The sequence below is a fragment of the Pelophylax lessonae genome (genome assembly GCF_965119305.1).
Source record: "Pelophylax lessonae genome assembly, chromosome: 4".
NCBI lineage: Eukaryota > Metazoa > Chordata > Amphibia > Anura > Ranidae > Pelophylax > Pelophylax lessonae.
The window spans coordinates 306,398,413-306,420,073 of record NC_138771.1 but is presented as its reverse complement, the minus strand read 5'-3'; the positions used below and the strand labels follow the sequence as shown (position 1 = coordinate 306,420,073).

Here is a 21,661-nt window from a genome sequence, read left to right as displayed (position 1 = left end):
ATGCAGCTCAAAGACAACACGCGCATTGAATGCAGTAAGAGGAGCCTAGTGATAGCTGTATACACAGAAGGAGAGTACTGCTCCTCATCAATTACATTCAACAAGCACACCAGTGGATCCACGGCCAGTTTAACCTGATATACATTATTAATTGTGGAAACTACTCTATTCCAATACCTTACAAGTTTGGGACACCGCCACAACATGTGAATAAGGTTGCCAGGAAGAGCTTGGCACTTTGGACAAATAGGGGTCTCCCTTCTGCACCACTTATGAAGCTGCAATGATGTGCGGTATACTCGGTGCAGGATGAACAATGAACAAAAAGCCGCCGATACCGACACCAGAGGGCCCACTTCTAGAATCCGCTTCCATACATTCCCATCAATAGGACCCACATCTCTCTCCCACCTCTTACGGCAGGGCAAAAGACCCGGGTCCTGGATACAGGACAGCAAGTGAACATACATTTTTAATACAATGCCCTTCTTTTCCCTTTCCAAAAATATAGATTCTAGGAACAGAAATTCCATCAAGCGCAGAATATCGCTTCTGCTTTGGCTCCTAATAGCATGATGTAACCGTGTATATTGATAGTAGTGGGTCTTCAGCATTAGGAATTCCCTCACTAACTGAGAGTATGATTTTAAACCCGATTCAGTTATTATTTGAGATAAATATTTGACTCAAGCATTTGTCCACAATGTTTGATTATCCAGTTTAGCCAGTTCCTTGTAATACCTATTTTGCCATATGGGTGTCAAGAAACCTGTCAGACCTTCCCTTTGGCTGACTTCCTTCCAGAGTTTGATGAGCATCTGCACAGTAGGGTTAGTGAGAAGGGACCGAAAGGAAGCCCATTTCCATATGAGGCAACGCTGAGTGCTCTGCATTCTAACCCAGCAGCAGGACCTACTACCCCGGGCAGGTCCCACCCCGTAAAGTGTTGTAGTTGTGCAGCATAATAATTGAAGAAATGTTTTTTGGATCTTTAGCTGGAAGGGAAAGAAATAGTTTCTGCCACCATCCCGAGAGTATAGTTTGTCGATTTGTGGTGCCTCAAGTCAAGTATGGGATTTTAAGGGCAGGAGTAAAACGAGTAAACAGTAGTAGTACAATTTGTAGATAAAATTTATTCGCATGTATAATTATATACAGAGATTTGAGTGAATTAATGGGTAAAGTCCCATTGTGATAGTGAAGAGAAAAGAGTTGTAGGTGTGGTTACACGTGAAAATAGTGACTTAGACAAGAAAGGTAGATGGTCCTGCTCTGCTGTTCCTCATATCAAAGAATGGGAAATGGTTGCAGAGAGGGGCCTGATCGGTATTCCAACATGTTTCGGCCTAGTAGCGGCCTTTATCAAGGATGTTACCGATTCTAGGAATAAGTACAATGAATTGTCAGAAATAGTAGCATATATTTGCTCAAGTTTAAGTTATATATAGAATAGTAGATAAACATACATATTTTTTGTCCACTTTCTGGAGTATTGCTTTCCCAGACTTTTTCCAGGAGCTGCAGGAACAATGCTGTATTGGGTGAAAAAAGTGCGGTATAGTTGTAGTTGGAGCCACAAGTGAAACAACCTGAAGAGTTGTTGGTGAAAAGTAGTATAAAAATAATAATAATAATTACTTCTTGGGCCACGTGTTTTCTGGTCCAATGTAGTTCAATGTGGCTATAGTGTATAACTTTCCACATTGATGGAGATCATCTGTGGTGTTTGCACATTGATGGAAGTCATCTGAGGTGCAAGGTATATAAGAAAGATGCATAGTAAAGTAAAGGATGGTTTGAGGTAAAAATAAATAAATAAACATCCTTGATTGCAGTACTGAAGGTTTGAAAAGTAAGGACTTGGTGGAGAGATGTTGGTACATCTTTTCAAGTCTATGCTTACGTTTTGTAGAAGGTATTGGTATGGTGTTGCAGCATGTTGCCTCCAGGTCCTGTCCTCCTGCGATCCGGGAGAGACTGAGGATCTGGAGGTGTTCCCCGGCCTTTTAAAGGCTGTCGCACATGCGCAGTGATGCGCTGTGTGACGCCTATGGGCGGTGTCCGTGGTCTGACGTGAGATGCGTCTGCACGCGGCAGATGCGGCATCCCTTGTAGCCGTGCGGACGTGCCCCTGCGGCCGCCGACACGGAGGAAAGCCAAAAAATCCCAAGGGGGATAGTGGAGGGTGCAGGACCGACCGATTGGCTTAAAAATGCCCCGATCCAAAAGGGGAATCGGGGCTTTCCGTGCCGGGAGTTCCTGGAGTGCAGGAAATAAGCAAAGGAAGTGGATGAACAGTGTCATGACAGTATATGTACAGACGTGTAAATACCAATTAAGTACATATGAAGAGGATTAATTAAATAAACAAGATATAATATATATTGATATATATAGAGTTGCAGCAATAATAATCATGAAGGGAGAGGGGATGTGAGACGGTCTGGATAGTGTCCGAGTGGGAAGGGTATTCTATGGTCAGGTATCCCGGTATCATGTTTTCGGCATGTATTGGGGAGTAAGATGGCCAAAAAATGGCCAATTGTAGGTTGGTCTAAATGGAGGTGGATTTCCTTGGTATGAGTTTAGTCTTTTTTGCCGGAGGAGAAACCTGGGAGAAATGGACGATAGCTTTGGGCTTCATTTAGCCCTGGTGGGATGGTGGCCTTGAGAAGAGTAATCCAACGCATTTCTAGTTGTAATAACGTTTTGTTCCAGTCCCCCCCACGTAGTGGGATGTGGATCCTGTCCAGGGCCATGAAGTTAATTTTGGGCATTTTGTAGTTGTGCTTGTCCCTTACGTGTCTGCCTAAAGGCACATAGAAATTGCCAATGTGCATAGTTTGGAGGTGTTGGTTGACCCTCTTCCCAAATTCCTGTCGGGTCTTTCCTATGTAGAAGGACCCGCATTCGCAGGTCATCATGTATATTATTCCTTTGGTTTTGCAGTTGCAAAAGTGCTTGGGTTGAAATGGTTCTCCATTCGGTAAGATAGTATTGGTTATTTGGCGGATGACAGGGCATTGAGCGCAGTCTCCGCATGGAAAGGTGCCTTTGTTTTTGCATGGGTCTCTTTTTGATCCTTCCTGGAATTCACTACGTACCAGTTGTTGTTGGAGGGAGCCTGCTTTCCTAAAAGTAATAGGTGGGTGGTGTGGTAGGAACTTTGAGGTGCTGGGTTCTTCCATGAGGATAGGCCAATTCTTAGTAAAGATGTTTCTAATTTCCTGGTGTTCGTTGGTGAATTTGATGATGATGCGAGTATCAATTCCAATTTTGCTGGATTGCTTGTTTTTGAAGAGAAGCATTTCTCTATTTTTGTTGTTGGCCCGATTGTATGCCTTGCGTAGAGAGGTTTTGGTGTAGCCTCTTTCTAGGAATCGGGAAGTGAGTGCATCAGCTTCCAGTTTGAAGTTGGCTGGGTCATTACAATTTCTCTTGATTCTGAGGTATTGGCTGTAGGGTATGGAGTGAATGAGGGGTTGTGGATGAAAGCTTGAGGCATGAAGAATGGAATTGCCTGCTGTCTCCTTTCTGTAGAGAGTGGTGGAGATTTTTCCTGTGGGGTCTTTATATATTAGGGTATCAAGAAACGATATTTGATGTTTGATGTATGACATTGAGAAAAACATATTGTATTCGTATGAGCCACCTCATGGGAGCAAGAATTTCTATCAAGTGAAGTAAACACCATCTATACTGACAAGATTCTCATATGGCAAAGATATATTGACGATATATTGATTATTTGGAACGGACCAGAACACATGATACTTGAGTTATTAACCAAGATGAATCAAAACGAATACAATATGTTTTTCACAATGTCATACAACAAACATCAAATATCGTTTCTTGATACCCTAATATATAAAGACCCCACAGGAAAAATCTCCACCACTCTCTACAGAAAGGAGACAGCAGGCAATTCCATTCTTCATGCCTCAAGCTTTCATCCACAACCCCTCATTCACTCCATACCCTACAGCCAATACCTCAGAATCAAGAGAAATTGTAATGACCCAGCCAACTTCAAACTGGAAGCTGATGCACTCACTTCCCGATTCCTAGAAAGAGGCTACACCAAAACCTCTCTACGCAAGGCATACAATCGGGCCAACAACAAAGATAGAGAAATGCTTCTCTTCAAAAACAAGCAATCCAGCAAAATTGGAATTGATACTCGCATCATCATCAGATTCACCAACGAACACCAGGAAATTAGAAACATCTTTACTAAGAATTGGCCTATCCTCATGGAAGAACCCAGCACCTCAAAGTTCCTACCACACCACCCACCTATTACTTTTAGGAAAGCAGGCTCCCTCCAACAACAACTGGTACGTAGTGAATTCCAGGAAGGATCAAAAAGAGACCCATGCAAAAACAAAGGCACCTTTCCATGCGGAGACTGCGCTCAATGCCCTGTCATCCACCAAATAACCAATACTATCTTACCGAATGGAGAACCATTTCAACCCAAGCACTTTTGCAACTGCAAAACCAAAGGAATAATATACATGATGACCTGCGAATGCGGGTCCTTCTACATAGGAAAGACCCGACAGGAATTTGGGAAGAGGGTCAACCAACACCTCCAAACTATGCACATTGGCAATTTCTATGTGCCTTTAGGCAGACACGTAAGGGACAAGCACAACTACAAAATGCCCAAAATTAACTTCATGGCCCTGGACAGGATCCACATCCCACTACGTGGGGGGGACTGGAACAAAACGTTATTACAACTAGAAATGCGTTGGATTACTCTTCTCAAGGCCACCATCCCACCAGGGCTAAATGAAGCCCAAAGCTATCGTCCATTTCTCCCAGGTTTCTCCTCCGGCAAAAAAGACTAAACTCATACCAAGGAAATCCACCTCCATTTAGACCAACCTACAATTGGCCATTTTTTGGCCATCTTACTCCCCAATACATGCCGAAAACATGATACCGGGATACCTGACCATAGAATACCCTTCCCACTCGGACACTATCCAGACCGTCTCACATCCCCTCTCCCTTCATGATTATTATTGCTGCAACTCTATATATATCAATATATATTATATCTTGTTTATTTAATTAATCCTCTTCATATGTACTTAATTGGTATTTACACGTCTGTACATATACTGTCATGACACTGTTCATCCACTTCCTTTGCTTATTTCCTGCACTCCAGGAACTCCCGGCACGGAAAGCCCCGATTCCCCTTTTGGATCGGGGCATTTTTAAGCCAATCGGTCGGTCCTGCACCCTCCACTATCCCCCTTGGGATTTTTTGGCTTTCCTCCGTGTCGGCGGCCGCAGGGGCACGTCCGCACGGCTACAAGGGATGCCGCATCTGCCGCGTGCAGACGCATCTCACGTCAGACCACGGACACCGCCCATAGGCGTCACACAGCGCATCACTGCGCATGTGCGACAGCCTTTAAAAGGCCGGGGAACACCTCCAGATCCTCAGTCTCTCCCGGATCGCAGGAGGACAGGACCTGGAGGCAACATGCTGCAACACCATACCAATACCTTCTACAAAACGTAAGCATAGACTTGAAAAGATGTACCAACATCTCTCCACCAAGTCCTTACTTTTCAAACCTTCAGTACTGCAATCAAGGATGTTTATTTATTTATTTTTACCTCAAACCATCCTTTACTTTACTATGCATCTTTCTTATATACCTTGCACCTCAGATGACTTCCATCAATGTGCAAACACCACAGATGATCTCCATCAATGTGGAAAGTTATACACTATAGCCACATTGAACTACATTGGACCAGAAAACACGTGGCCCAAGAAGTAATTATTATTATTATTTTTATACTACTTTTCACCAACAACTCTTCAGGTTGTTTCACTTGTGGCTCCAACTACAACTATACCGCACTTTTTTCACCCAATACAGCATTGTTCCTGCAGCTCCTGGAAAAAGTCTGGGAAAGCAATACTCCAGAAAGTGGACAAAAAATATGTATGTTTATCTACTATTCTATATATAACTTAAACTTGAGCAAATATATGCTACTATTTCTGACAATTCATTGTACTTATTCCTAGAATCGGTAACATCCTTGATAAAGGCCGCTACTAGGCCGAAACATGTTGGAATACCGATCAGGCCCCTCTCTGCAACCATTTCCCATTCTTTGATATGAGGAACAGCAGAGCAGGACCATCTACCTTTCTTGTCTAAGTCACTATTTTCACGTGTAACCACACCTACTACTCTTTTCTCTTCACTATCACAATGGGACTTTACCCATTAATTCACTCAAATCTCTGTATATAATTATACATGCGAATAAATTTTATCTACAAATTGTACTACTACTGTTTACTCGTTTTACTCCTGCCCTTAAAATCCCATACTTGACTTGAGGCACCACAAATCGACGTGCAGCATAATAATATGTTTGAGGGTACGAGATAGCCAACCCACCCTGATCCTTGGGGTATTGCAATGTGGCAAGTTTTATACAAGCTATCCTGTTTTTCCAGACAAGGGCTCTAATTTGTGAATCAATACGGTGGAACCAATAGGCAGGTATCCAGACTGGGGCATTGTGTAGGATGTATAGCAACTGTGGGGCCCAAATCATCTTAACAAGGTTAGCTCGTCCAGTCATCGACAGCGGCAGTTTGCACCAGCTGGCACATTTCTGTTTAAATGTTTGTATAATCGGCTTCTAGTTCAAGGATATGTAGTACCAGGGGTTACCAGTCACCATTATACCCAGGTATTTAAAAGATGTAACCACCTGTATGTGGCTTTGAGAGTCTGGTAAGGGTGTTAACAACGGGTCTAACGGGAGCAAGGCTGACTTATGCCAATTAATGGCAAATCCCGAGAATGTACCAAATCTATCAATGAGCTGCATCGTCGCCGTTAGGGAACCCTTGGTTTCTCCCAGATATAATAGAGTGTCATCTGCATATAATGAGATTTTATCTTCCCTCTCTCCTCTCCGAGGGGTTCCAGTGAAAGTGCGAAGAGCAGGGGTGAGAGTGGGCACCCCTGCCTCGTTCCACGGAACATAGGAAAGGGTTCAGACAAAGAATCAATGATTCTAATTCTAGCCGTGGGTTTAGCATATAGTAATTGTATCCATGAGATAAATCTTTCTCCCAATCCAACTCTACAGAGTACCTCCCATAAATATTTCCACTCCACATTGTCAAACGCCTTGGCAGCATCGAGGGAGAATATAATTCTATCGCCCGGGTTGTCTATTGGGCTCTGGATGTTCAAGAAGAGTTTACAGATATTTAATGCTGTAGAATGGGTGGGTATGAACCCAGACTGATCATGATGCACCAGCCCAGACACAACGCCTGCCAGTCTATTTGCCAGTACCCGGGCTAATATCCTAACATCTAAGTTAAGTAAAGATATAGACCTATAGGAGTCAGGATGTAAAGGATCTTTACCAGGCTTAGGGATCACCACAATTATAGCTTCTTACATAGATGACGGTAATTTTCCCTGTTCCAGGGCATCATTTAGTGTTGCCAACAGGACAGGGAGGAGTACATCACCATATTTTGTATACACCTCTGCTGGCAGACCGTCTGCAACCGGAGCCTTGCTATTGGCCTTCTGTGCCAGTGATTGTGAGATTTCCTCCAACGTGAGGGGGTACCCAACACATGAGAGTCCCTCTCCGAGACGCACAGGAGGGAAAAATGTTCTAAAAACTGACCCAGCTCTTCCACCGTAGGGCCCACTTTGGATGAATATAAATCCTGAAGAGAAAACACCGCCGAAATTTGATCACGATCAGACACTGTCTTGCCATCTGCAACTTGTACAGCCTCAACATGGAGAATACCCTGCTGTACCCGAGCTATCACAGCTAGTAAATGCCCTGTATTTTCACCCTCATTGATATATCTCTGCTGCATAAAAAATCTCTTATTTTCAGCCGCAGAGATAGATACCCGTCAAAATAAAGCCTCCCTGTATCCTCAACGGGACGAAAAAAAATAGGAGATGATCAACCAGTCCACATAGGACAATGGGCAAAGGGGAGGCCCCAACGTCTTAGTGCAGTTTGTAATCTGAAGGGACTTGCAGTCCTAATCCTCTGTTAGGAATAAGGCATGTGTTTCTTTGTCCGTGTATAGCTCCTTTTCGCCCTAAAGGGCTATATTCATAAAAAAAAAAAAGGGTGGTTAATTCTCATACCGCAATTTGCACTTATTGGTACCATCAGACTGCAGGAACAGGTGCTTTCCTCAGGTTATGCTACACTCGATCCAGCCAGGTGGAGACATTGGAAGGGTTTTCAAAAAAGTGAGTTTCATCAATAGCAGCAATATGAAGTTGGCAGGATAAAGCATTGCATAGGTAACATTATACTTCCTGAGACGTTTCTTCACTTCTGTAAATTTAGCTCTGCGATTCTGAACTTCAGCCGATAAATCAGGGTGAATGGATGTACGTGCATTATCAATCTTCATAAGATCTCCTTTGGTTTTGGCCTTGTACAGCACCGCATCGCGGTCTTTAAAGTTCAATAGTTTGAATAAAAAAGGTCTGGGAGGTTCTTCAGGCTTTGGTGGCCTGGGGAAGACTCTACGAGCCTATTCAATAGTAAACATGGGTGAGAAGGCATCCCTGCCAAAAGTAGTAGTAAGCCACTTTTCCATAAAGGCCACCAAGGAGGTTTTTTCCTTCTATGTTCTCCGGTATACCCACAGCACGGACATTATTGCGTTTCACTCTGTTTTCCTTGTTTTCCAGATGAGCTACATGGGCCGCCGATAGTGATTGTACATGGTGCATATCTCTCTGTAATGGAGCCATTTCGTCCTCCATATTGCTCACCCTATCCTCCAGGGCCGCTTCTGCATATCCTGGCGAACCAAATTAATCTCCATTTTCACCCATTTAATCTCAGAAGTTAATGCAATAATAGCTGTGTTACCGCAGCAAAGATATCTATTAGTGTGGGTTCAATGGCAGGGCTTTCTCGGCCTTCTAGATCAGCACCAGGGCCTGGATGTCACGGAACCATGAACCAGACGTACAACAACAGATAAGTGAAAATAAGAAGGCTTTATTGAAAAGCAAGCTGTAAAGCAAAAGTCCAAACGGAAGGCGAAACCGAGGCAGAGTCCTTGCGAAGCCAGAGGTCAGGATCCAGCAGGGTAGTCAGACGAGGCCAGGATCAGGAACCAGCAGGGTAGTCAGACGAAGCCAGGATCAGGAACCAGCAGGGTAGTCAGACGAAGCCAGGATCAGGAACCAGCAGGGTAGTCAGACGAAGCCAGGATCAGGAACCAGAAGCAGCAGCAGTCTTAGAAGCATGTGAACACAGGAGGACCAAGCAAGGAACTGAAGCCACAGACCTCCTATATATGTGAGCTAGGCATCCAGCTCCTCCCAGTGGGAAGGAGGAGCCGCAGGGTGGGAGGCTACAAGAAACCCAGAAACCAAGATGGCCGCCAGCACATGTCAAACGAAGGAGAACAGCAAGAAGGTAAGACCATGACAGTACCTCCCCCTCAAGGGCCCCTCCTCCGCGGAGTAAAGAACGGTTTCTGAGGGAAGCGTGCGTGGAAGGCTCGGAGCAAGGCAGGAGCATGGACATCTGCGGAGGGAACCCAGGAACGCTCCTCTGGACCATAACCACGCCAATGCACCTAAAACTGCACCCGACCGCGGACCAGGCGTGAGTCCAGGATATTGCTCACCTCATACTCCTCACGATTGCCCACTTGGACCGGACGGGGCCGAGGAACCGAGGAAGTGAAACGATTACACACCAGTGGCTTCAACAGGGAGACATGAAACACGTTGGAGATCCACATGCCAGGAGGAAGCGCAAGGGCATAGGCTACCGGGTTTACCCTGCGAAGCACTCGGAAGGGACCAACAAAGCGAGGCGCCAGCTTGGGAGTGGGCACTCGAAGGTTGAGGTTGCGGGTGGACAACCATACACGGTCTCCGGCCTGGTAGGAAGGAGCAGGCGCTCGTCTGCGATCAGCCTGGAGTCTCTGGCGCTGCGCAGAAACCTCAAGGGACTTCTGGATCTGTACCCAAGAAGCACGTAGGACAGAAAGGTGATCCTCCACAGCCGGAATATCCTGGGGAGAGAATACCTCCGGTAACACGGCAGGTTGGAACCCATAATTGGCCATGAAGGGAGACGTCCCAGAGGAAGAGTTCACCGCCATGTTCCTGGCAAACTCAGCCCAAGGCAGGAGGTCAACCCAATTGTCTTGGTGATCGGAGACATAGCAACGAAGGAATTGTTCCAAGGCCTGATTGGATCGTTCTGCGGCCCCATTGGACTGAGGGTGGTAGGCCGAGGAGAAGGAGAGATGAATCCCCAACTGGGAGCAAAAGGCGCGCCAGAACCTGGACACAAACTGACTCCCCCGATCCGACACAATCTCCTTGGGCAAACCGTGCAACCGGAAGACCTCCCTGGCAAAAGTCGTGGCCAACTCCTGTGCAGAGGGTAACTTCTTGAGAGGAACACAGTGGCACATTTTGGAAAATCGATCCACAATCATGAGAATGACCGTATGGCCTCGGGATGCAGGAAGGTCCACAATGAAATCCATCCCCAGGTGTGACCATGGGCACTCCCCGGTGGCTATGGGTTGCAGAAGGCCCAACGGCAGGTGCCGAGGGGACTTACTCTGGGCACAAACGGAGCATGCCGCTACATATGCGGCGATGTCGGAACGTAGGGAAGGCCACCAGAACAGACGTGAAACAGCCCAGGACAGCTGATTCTTTCCAGGATGCCCCGCGGTCTTGGAGTTATGGTAGGTTCGCAACAACCGAGTGCGCAACTCCTCAGGCACAAAACATCTGCCATTGGGTCTCTCAGAGGGAGCACCAGATTGAGCCGCCAAAATCTGCTCACCCAGGGGAGAGGTCAGGCTGGTGCGAATGGCGGCCAGGATCTGATTCGGAGGTATGACCGAAGTCGGAATCGACTCCTCCCTGGACAGGTCGGAGTACTGTCGTGATAAGGCATCCGCCCTGATGTTCTTGGAACCGGGTAGGTAGGAGACCACGTAATTAAAGCGTGACAAGAACAGAGCCCATCTGGCCTGACGTGGTGTCAATCTCTTGGCCTCAGAAAGGTAGGTCAGATTCTTGTGGTCCGTCAGAATGAGGACCGGAACCACCGAACCCTCGAGCAAGTGCCTCCATTCTTTAAGGGCCTGCACGATGGCCAATAACTCCCTGTCACCAATCTGATAGTTGCACTCCGCGGAAGACAGTTTCCGGGAGTAAAACCCACAAGGAAGCAGAGGACCCTCTGGTGTTCTACGCTGAGACAGAAGGGCGCCTACTCCCGTCTCAGACGCGTCCACCTCGAGGACAAAGGGCAACCCAGGGTTGGGATGCGACAGAATTGGAGCCGACACAAAGGCGGACTTTAGAGCCTCAAAAGCTCGGATGGCCTCGAGCGGCCAGACCTGGGAATTACTGCCCTTCCTGGTCAGATCCGTGAGAGGCTTGGCTAGCATGGAAAAGTCCCTGATGAACTTCCGATAATAATTGGCGAAGCCCAAAAAGCGCTGCAGGGAGCGAAGACCACTGGGCTGGGGCCACTGTAAGACAGCCGAAACCTTCTCAGGATCCATGGAGAACCCCTCAGCGGAAATGATGTAACCTAAGAAGGTTACCTGGGATCGGTGAAATTCGCATTTCTCAAGCTTACCGAACAGCTTGTTCTCTCGTAACCGTTGCAACACTCGTCTGACATCCAGAATGTGGGTCTCCATGGATTCAGAATATACCAAGATGTCATCCAAATAGACCACCACACACTGCTGCAACAGGTCACGGAAAACATCGTTAATGAATTCCTGAAAGACTGCGGGCGCATTGCACAACCCAAAGGGCATAACCAAGGATTCATAATGACCGGTCCTGGTGTTAAACGCGGTCTTCCACTCATCGCCCGCCTTGATCCTTACGAGGTTATATGCCGCCCTCAGGTCGAGTTTGGTAAAGACCGTGGCCCCTTTAAGGCGATCGAACAGCTCGGAAATCAAGGGTATCGGGTAAGCGTTCTTGATCGTGATGCGATTGAGACCCCTGTAATCGATGCAAGGCCTCAACTCACCGCCCTTCTTTTTCACAAAGAAAAATCCAGCCCCTGCCGGGGACGAGGATTTGCGAATGTGTCCGCGTGAAAGCGCCTCCTTCACGTACTCCTCCATGGCCTCATTCTCCGCTACCGACAGTGGATAGACCTTGCCACGAGGAGGAACGGCACCAGGTTGTAACTCGATGGCACAATCGTATGGGCGGTGCGGAGGTAGGGCAATCGCGCGCACCTTATCGAATACATCCCGGTACTCCTCGTATTCAGGAGGCAACAGAGAGTCCGAGGAAGTACACAGCAAATTGACAGGCCCATGGATGCAACTAGCCCCACACTGCGGTGACCACGAGAGGATCTCGGCCGATCTCCAATCGAAAGTCGGATTATGCTTCTGGAGCCAGGGGTACCCCAAGACCACCGAGTAGTGTGGAGACGAAATAACCTGGAAGCAGACCGACTCTCTGTGAACGGCACCAATGGCTATCCCCACTGGAAGGGTCTCATGAGTCACGTGTGGCGGCAGAAGGGGTCTGCCGTCTATCGCCTCAAGAGCCAGTGGAGAACCTCGGGCCTGCAGAGGAATGGAATTGGCGGCAGCGAACACACTATCAATGAACAAACCACCAGCACCAGAGTCCACCAACGCCTGGGTCATCACTGAGCCCCCGACCCAGGAGAGGACAACAGTGATCAGTGGTTTGTCAACACGGGAAACCGGGGACGAGGAGACTCCACCCAAGATCTGCCCCCGACAGGATCTCAGGTGCGAGCGTTTCCCGGACGGTTCGGACATGCCAACCGAAAATGCCCACCGAGACCACAGTACATGCATCGACCCTCGCGTCTTCGGAGTACCCTCTCCCCCTCGGACAGGCGAGCAAAGCCCAGCTGCATGGGTTCACCCCCAGCCAAGTCATCCCCAGGAGGCGTGGGAGGAGAGGGAGGCACGGGTGGGACAGCAAAGGTAGGCGCCAATCTGTTAGGAGGTCTCCGCAAACTCTCCTTAAAGGAGAGTTTGCTCTCCTTTTACTCTCTCCCTGAGTCTGGTGTCAATCAAAATCAAGAAAGAAATAAGAGACTCGAGCTCCACTGGTAGGTCCTTAGCTGCAACCTCATCCTTCAAGGCATCCGAGAGACCATGAGAGAAAGCAGCGACTAGAGCCTCATTATTCCAGCCCACCTCTGCTGCCAGGGTACGAAACTCAATGGCGTATTCAGCTACGGATCGTGAACCCTGTCTGATGGACATAAGGAGCTTCGCAGCAGAGGCAGCACGAGCCGGCACATCGAATACCCTCCGAAGAGAAGCAACAAAACCGGAAAACTCGGCAACCACCGGATTGTTGATCTCCCATAAAGGACTGGCCCAGGCCAAGGCCTTGTCCGAGAGCAGCGAAATTAAGAAGCCCACCTTTGATCTCTCAGTAGGAAAGGCATGTGGCAGCAACTCGAAATAAATGCCCACCTGGTTAAGGAAACCTCGGCACTGAGTTGGCTCTCCCCCAAAGCGCTGTGGAAGGGGGCAGAACCGATCATACCCCGAAACACCGCAGGCGCAACAACAGGTGTCGGGGTAGAGCGGCAGTAGGAGCGGGCCCAGGAGCGACAACCGACCCATCGGCAACGGGAGAGAAATGAGCCGTGCGTTCAAGCAGGGTTTGCAACGCCACGGCGAACCGACCCAACAGGTGATCCTGCTGATCAAGTCTGGCAACCAGCGTGGGTAGCGAGGATGGCCCTGTACCGTCAGAATTCATGGCTTGGTCCTAATGTCACGGAACCATGAACCAGACGTACAACAACAGATAAGTGAAAATAAGAAGGCTTTATTGAAAATCAAGCTGTAAAGCAAAAGTCCAAACGGAAGGCGAAACCGAGGCAGAGTCCTTGCGAAGCCAGAGGTCAGGAACCAGCAGGGTAGTCAGACGAGGCCAGGATCAGGAACCAGCAGGGTAGTCAGACGAAGCCAGGATCAGGAACCAGCAGGGTAGTCAGACGAAGCCAGGATCAGGAACCAGCAGGGTAGTCAGACGAAGCCAGGATCAGGAACCAGAAGCAGCAGCAGTCTTAGAAGCATGTGAACACAGGAGGACCAAGCAAGGAACTGAAGCCACAGACCTCCTATATATGTGAGCTAGGCATCCAGCTCCTCCCAGTGGGAAGGAGGAGCCGCAGGGTGGGAGGCTACAAGAAACCCAGAAACCAAGATGGCCGCCAGCACATGTCAAACGAAGGAGAACAGCAAGAAGGTAAGACCATGACACTGGAGTACTCACTGTGTTCCCCATAGATGTAGCATCTGCATCCTCTGGCCAGCTGGCATTTGTTTCTTCCGTTAAAGACCCCTGCTTTACCGCCCCCAGAGAAAGGGATGCAGCCCATGTTTGACCTACCTTTCCTGGAGACTTAGCAAACAGTCTTATAGCTGTCTCTTTTGCAGAGCGCTGGGCCCGGGCGCCATCTTGGCCTGCCAGGTCTGTCGCAGCCAGGGACTCTCTTCCACCTCTCCTTGACATCTCCGCTCCTCAATATGTCAGCTAATTGTGGGGGGTAAGTATCGGGGGTTCCGTTATGCCAGGAGAGAACGGTACTACAAGTTCAGGATGGGGAAATCAGGATTAAAGACCGGATTCTCGGCAGAGCGCTCACACCACGCTTTCTACTCCATGAGCTGCAAGCCATGCCCCCCTGTTTAGTCAAGCATCTAAACAAAACTGATTCCCAAGCTCTTTTTTCTAATCAAAAATACTCATACAATACATAGTCAAAAGCTGCACTCCAGGAAAGTAGCTAAATATACATCTGAAAAGCATTTATAAAAATGGTCTTACATGTCAAATGATTTCTAATAATGTACAGCCAAATCAAACACATGCCATGTAGCATTGCCAGGTCTAGGACCTCCACTGTAGTGTAGTTACAGCACTACAGTAGAACGAGCTTGCTGATTGGAAAGTGAAGGAGCAGCAGTACATTGACAAGCTTACCTCTCTGCCCTGTCCTTCTGTCAGCCTGACTGGCTCCTAGTGCTGCAACGCCGCCCCCTACCCCCCCCCCCCCGACTAAATCATGTTATGCGGGGATTACTTGAAGCTGGTATCAGATTGATTTTGGTTATTACACTGGATGCATTAAAAAAACGCAACCTGTTCCACCCAATCAGGCCACAATGGACATTAAACCTTAGTGGCAGCTACAGTTAGAGCTTCTTTAGCATTAGTGGTGTAGCTTATAGTAAAAGACCAGAGAGCTAAGATTACCTTGTACAGGTGGGTCTGATCCAAGACCCCCAAGCATGACGCTGTTGACATTCCACATGCCAGGACTGTAACTTTGCTTCTCTGCTCTGAGATCTGCAATCTTTTTTTCCCGTTGCCTATGCAAAAATATTTAAAAATTATCATTATTAGCACCAAGAACACAATCATTTTACTATGAATAAAATAAATTCAGCCTGCTATAGACCCCCCGTCGAATCTGCCAAATTAATTTGGCAAGGGAAATGCAGAACACAAAACAATAAGGGCTCTACAATGTAAAAGCTTTCCCTTGTTCCACAGGGGTTTTTAATTAACAGAAAGTACAAATGTTCTGTACAATCACAACCCTGTGGATGTATTAAGAAAAAAATAAAAACCTTTAAGCTGCTGCTGATAAAGAGTTCCCATCTGATTAGTAAAATCGCAGTGGTATAAAATAATATTACTACAGCAGGATAAATCAATCTACCTTTAAAGGCTCAGCATTAAAAATCACAATCCTAGTAGTCAATAATCAGCACTTTAGTTGAATTCAGTGTAGAACAAGCTCGACAGTCTAGCGTCATATTTTATCCAAACCTTGTTCTTACAGTTAATTCTTCATTAAGTCTAAAAACGATGTAAAATAAATAATCTTGGCTATGGTCACTATGGAATACAGAAAATTGGAGCAAAGTGGACCTGTTACAGATAGCAACAAATCAGCTTCAGGATAAAAAATCCAGTCTTTAAACTGCAAATTAGAACAAATCTGAAGGTAAATTAGGAACCAAAGGGATTTCATGTTTCAGTTTTCTTATATGGTTTAAAAAATAGGTTCTAACACCTAACAGTGGGCAACAGTCCAATTTCTGCTTTACTTTATGATGACATCATTTAGATGTCCAATGGCATATTGAGTAATTTACAATGGGTTTTATGATTGTTAAGTTACAATTGCTCACTACTATTATGAGTAAGGCTGATGTGCGAAGAAAACACTCACCTGCTTTTGTATCTTTCACTCCCTCGCTGGCTTTGGCAGCAAGTCATCACTACTTAATACCAATAGGCCTGTAGAATGTAATCCGCCATCAAGAGAAAAATGCCTTGCTGATACAGCTGGCGAGGTAGCAACACATGCAAGTAGGTGAGAATTAAAATGGTTATGTTCTTCATAGCGATCCTGCCACTGGCAATCTCTCGCCAGTAGCAGGATTGCATGTATAACATCAGCCTAAGCAGTCAACTTTTCATAATAGCAGGTGACAGCAATGTCAGAAGCAAAACAACCAACTGATCATCTAACAGCTTGATCGTGTTAATTCTGTTTCCTTGAACTTGAACAGTGATTAGGAAAAAGCATTAGACTTGCAACCTACAACTTCACCAGAAGTGTAGACTTTGTAAACAGCAGTATATATTTCTCTCTGGTTTTATAGCCTTGCATCCTTTTTATAGCTAGGTGCTAAAAAAATGTTCACAAATTGAATTATTAAAGGTATTTTGTACCTTTTTAAAAAAAAAAAAAAACACTAATTAAACTGGTGTTTATGCATGGGGTAATGAAATGAATATTCAAACCTCTTTTTCTCTTCCTGCTTCTTTATTAAAGCAACACGTGCCTGCTCTTCATCTTCAGAATCACTGTTGTATAAATGGTAAATCACCTTTAGGTAATCCAGGTCCTGAAACAGGGATGAGAACTTAGAAATAAGCCATCTAGCACAAATTACTTTGAAAACAGTGTGGTGTAGTAGTGATCTGGCATTCAGACATCAATAAAATATTTTTGAAAGTAGCCCTAAGCTCAAAAAGTGAAAATTTGCTATGTTATGGGGAACATTTTGAAATGTTAATTGTCCATAAAGGTCTTGAATCCCTCTTGAAAAGTAGCAGTCCACTTCCTGGTATGTGAAGATACCTAGGCACTTCTGTGCATACAGTCTCATAACTGTGTATCTGCAGTGTGAGATCTAAGGCACTGCACACCTCTTGCTGCTTGTAAGAGACCTAGACTGGGCAGTGTTTCACGCCCTGCTGGCCCAGGTCCCACCCCACTTCTTCTTCAGGTTGGATAGTCACATACTTGCCTTTTTTGGAGAAATTCCACCCATGTTGTGTCACACACTCCTGGCCTGATGCCTACTTTCCCACATACTCCTCATACATACCTCCTGCTTTTTCATAGCTTTACTGCAAATCATTTAGACAGTCACATATGCATAATGATATTTTTTCTTCCTCCTAACAAAACAATCATTAACATGACTTCCTGGACAGTAGTCGTTAGACCAGAACAATATATCTTCGTTACACGACTTCCTGAACAGTAGTCTCTTTAGTACAGAACACAAGGTATAATCACATTACCATTGCAATTATCTTTCCAAATGTTACCAAACACTTCGCACAACTGGTTTCACACATAGGGCGTTTCTCTCTGACACATTGGGTGTTCCTCACTTAGGCCCCAAGGCCATCCTAGACCAAGCCACAGGACCTGCTAGATGAAGGTCAGGGGTGGCAAGGTTTCTCCATCTTTCTTCTTATGTGTCCTATGGTCATCCTGCCAGTCCAGACCCCCAGAGGGCTCTCTCTTTTTACAGCACTATATCTTGCTGATAAGGGGTGTCCTGCTCCCATACCCCATCTCCACCTGGCCCCACTCCACAGATGACATTAAAGGGCATCAACTCCACCCACTGTATCGCCACAGAAAGGGCTACAAATAAAGGGGACTACACTTGCCAACATGCTAGTCTTAAGAGATTTGGAATAAAATTTGGTGATATCATTACTGTGCTGTTCACTGTGGAGAAAAACCAGATGCAGGGAGACCACGATAATTCTGGTGACTAGTCCTTTAACCTCCTGTGAAGTGTTTATTTCTGTCTGACTAACTGTTCTGGAGAACCCCTTTCTTCTCATGTCTTGTCTTGGTGGCACAGGAATAACTGGATTTAAAATTCTGTTCATGGTACCTGGATTTATCAAATGTGATACCAGCAATAGTTTAATACCTATTCAATTACCATCTTTACAGTAGAGCTTGACTGTATATTGATTACTAGTTTAGCATTACTAAAACACAAAATGTATTTCCACTTTTCCAGTCAACTTTGAGAACCACCCACTATAGAGTATGTTTGTTATGTGTTCCCATTCAAGCTGCATAATTTAAAATAATTTAAAAAACATGCCTTACCTTTCTAGTTATGTCTTTGGTGCAGATGTATACATAGGTCTCTATGGGCAGCTATTATTGCTTTGAAAAGATAGCAATGTGAAGATAAAGGACAGAAGAAGCAATATTTTATTTTTTAACCACTTCATTACCAGGCACTTTCACTACCTTCCTGCCCAGGCCAATTTTCAGCTTTTAGTGCTGTCACACTTTGAATGACAATGGCACGGTCATGCAACATATCTTTATTATTTTTGGTGGTATTTAGGCACCACTGGGTTTTTTTTTTTTTTTTTGACAATCAAACAAACAAAAAAAAAAAAAAAACAGCAAATTTTGAAAAAAAAATGTTTTTTTTACTTTCTGTTGTAAATTTTTGCAGACATGTAATTTTTCTTCCTTACTGATGTGCGCTGAAGAGGCTGCACTGATGAGGACACACTGATAGGTGGCACTGATGAGGAGGCACTGCTAAGTGGGACTGATGAGGAGGCACTGATAGGTGTCACTGATTAGCACTAATAGGGCTGCACAGATGATCAGTGCCCTGATTATCTGTATAAATGCCCCCGGTCACACTTTCCAGTTACCAGTTCTTCTCTCCTTAAGCTGTGACAGCGCATGGCTCGCTGGTATTGGCCCTTTACTGTGATCAGCTGTGTCCGAAGTTTTCTTTTTTTTATATTAAAGTTATCAGCTACAAATAGTGTAGATGATAATTTTAAAAATATAATGTACATAATATAAATGGGTACTAATATTTATAGGTAAAGTTGATCCAGGGAATATCTGATTGCCCTTGGGGGGATCAGGTAGGATTTTTTTCCCCTGCTGTGGCAAATTGGATCATGCTTTGCTGGGGTTTTTCGCCTTCCTCTGGATCAACTGCAGGTTTAGGATGGTGGATATGGGATTGTATGGTTGGGCTTTCTTGACTGTTTTTTTTTTGTTTTTTATTGGTTGAGCCAGATGGACTTGTATCTTTTTTCAACCTGACTAACTATGTAATATTTGGTAGTCATATCCCAAAAAAAATCTGGTACTTACCAGTCTATAGATTCCAGCGCTGTCTTCCTGAAGCCAACCACTTCGGGTACCTGACATTGCCATCTTGAATTTGGAAGCTGGCTGTCACTTCTTAATGAATCACAGCCAGCTCCACACCATGCATTAGTGAGATTTGGGTGGAGACTGGTGACATTTTCCAGGAGGCGGCAGGGGGCAGGGGGCGCTACAAGTGACATCATCCTCGCCTAGGCATGAATTGAGGAAGTGGGAATGGGTACTTACATGAGCAAGAATAAAGAAGAGAATACATGGTACTTCAGTTTTTGAGAGAAGTTCCACTTTAACATAACATAGCAGGATAGAGTTTAGTAGGATTTTTAAACAAGCAAAAAGCACCTAAAAAGGTAAGCAGCAACTTTTAAATATTTTTTTTACATTATGCTATGTTCATATAAGATTTGGTTGCAAAAGTGAAAATACATTTAAAGGGTTTGTTTTACTAAAGGGAAATAGGAAATAGGATGCTCATTTTGCAAGGGAGATTACCCTTTGAAAGGAAATTTTCCCCAAGCTTAGTGAATGTGGTAAAATGTCACTTTGCAAAGAATACCCAATCATGTGCAGAGAAAAAAAAAAACAGTATTTTTGCTTCCACATGATTGGATTATGAATGTCAGCAGAAGCCTTTGGATAATTTCCTTGCATGGCGCAACTTTCCTTGCATAATGAACAGTCTGTTTGGAAATATATATACAGTATGCTTCAGGGTTCTATATAATTTTCTGAAAACAAATGCTGATTTTAACAAGTGTGTGAAAAATTATAAAAGTGCCCTATACATCAAATGATTAAAGATATGTGAAAACCATTTTGACATTATTCGGCTAGGTTCACATCTGGGCGGGTACAGAAATGTGTGTAAATCGCACACATTCCTGCACCCGCATGCAGCTGTACACAAAACCCGATGCTTTAACTAAAATGCATGGGGGTGCCACTATCTCTTATTGGCAACCCCCGCACTAAAAAATGTGGTGCAGTTTGTACACGTGGAAAAGCATGGTGCAAAAGCACCATGTAATTTCTGTGCACCCGCTTTTTAAAAAAGGTGCATGGACCTTTTAAAATAAATGGGCTGCCATGCTCACACAAATGCAAAATGCAGAGCCACATAGATTTGAACTGTGCCTTAGATCTGGTTATTTACAGAAAGGGAGTAGTGCACACCTTTAATCACAATGAAAGGTTCCTCATATATGAAGCAATGTGTTAAATTTGGGAGTCCATTGTCTTCTGTTAGTTATAAAAAAAATCAAATATTGCAAGGATGTATTCATTAAAAAGTACAAGCAGCCAAATTTTTATTTTTATTTACTGCATTGAAAAATGGAAAATTGTTATCAAATACTTACCGTAATTTTCCTTTCCTGATGGACTCCATGGCAGCATACGTTCGGGGTAGGCCCCGCCTCCTCTCCTACCTCATAGGACCCCACTCCCATAAATCTTTGCTCCCTTTCAGCATCAGTGTTCTGTAACTAGCCTACTCAGGAATTGGGAGGGGACTCCTGCTGCCATGGAGTCCATCAGGAAAGGAAAATTACGGTAAGTATTTGATAACAATTTTCCATTTTCCTGACAGACTCCATGGCAGCATACGTTCGGGAAATAACTCGCTATACACTCCCGGGTGGGAAGATGCTGAACAAAGAAAACTTTAATTGGCACTGTCAACAGACAAGACTTGAACGCCAAAATTAACGGAAGATAAGGCAGCAGGCTCAATACAATAATGGGAAAGGAAAGTATTGACAGACGACCAGGATGCTGCCTTGCAGATCACGTCGGGCGCGACGTGTTTGGAAGCTGCCCAAGACGTAGCGACGCTTCTTGTAGAGTGAGCTGTAACCGCCTCTGGAGGAGCCAAGCCCTTTGCTCTATACGCCCATTGGATAGCCTGGACAATCCACGCAGCCACTGCTCTGGAAGATGCACGCATACCCTTCTTTTTGCCATGGAGAAGAACGAAAAGGAAATCCGATTGGCGGAAGGATGATGTGGCTTCTAAATATTGACTTAGAGTATTGCCCACATCTAGAGGATGGACTGGAGATTCCTCAGCAGTTCTGAAGGTGGGAAGAAC

General features: G+C 45.4%; 1 protein-coding gene across 1 annotated transcript in view; it reads right to left on the bottom strand.

The window, feature by feature from the left end:
* The window catches only part of CCDC87 (coiled-coil domain containing 87), a 110,454-nt gene that overhangs the window by 16,451 nt on the left and 72,342 nt on the right, over positions 1-21,661 (bottom strand). The window contains exons 15-16 of the mRNA XM_082256952.1: positions 16,908-17,011; positions 15,345-15,460 (exon numbers count right to left, since the gene is read on the bottom strand). Coding sequence (XP_082113078.1) covers positions 15,345-15,460; positions 16,908-17,011 — 220 coding nt within the window. The remainder of the gene's footprint in view (positions 1-15,344; positions 15,461-16,907; positions 17,012-21,661) is intronic.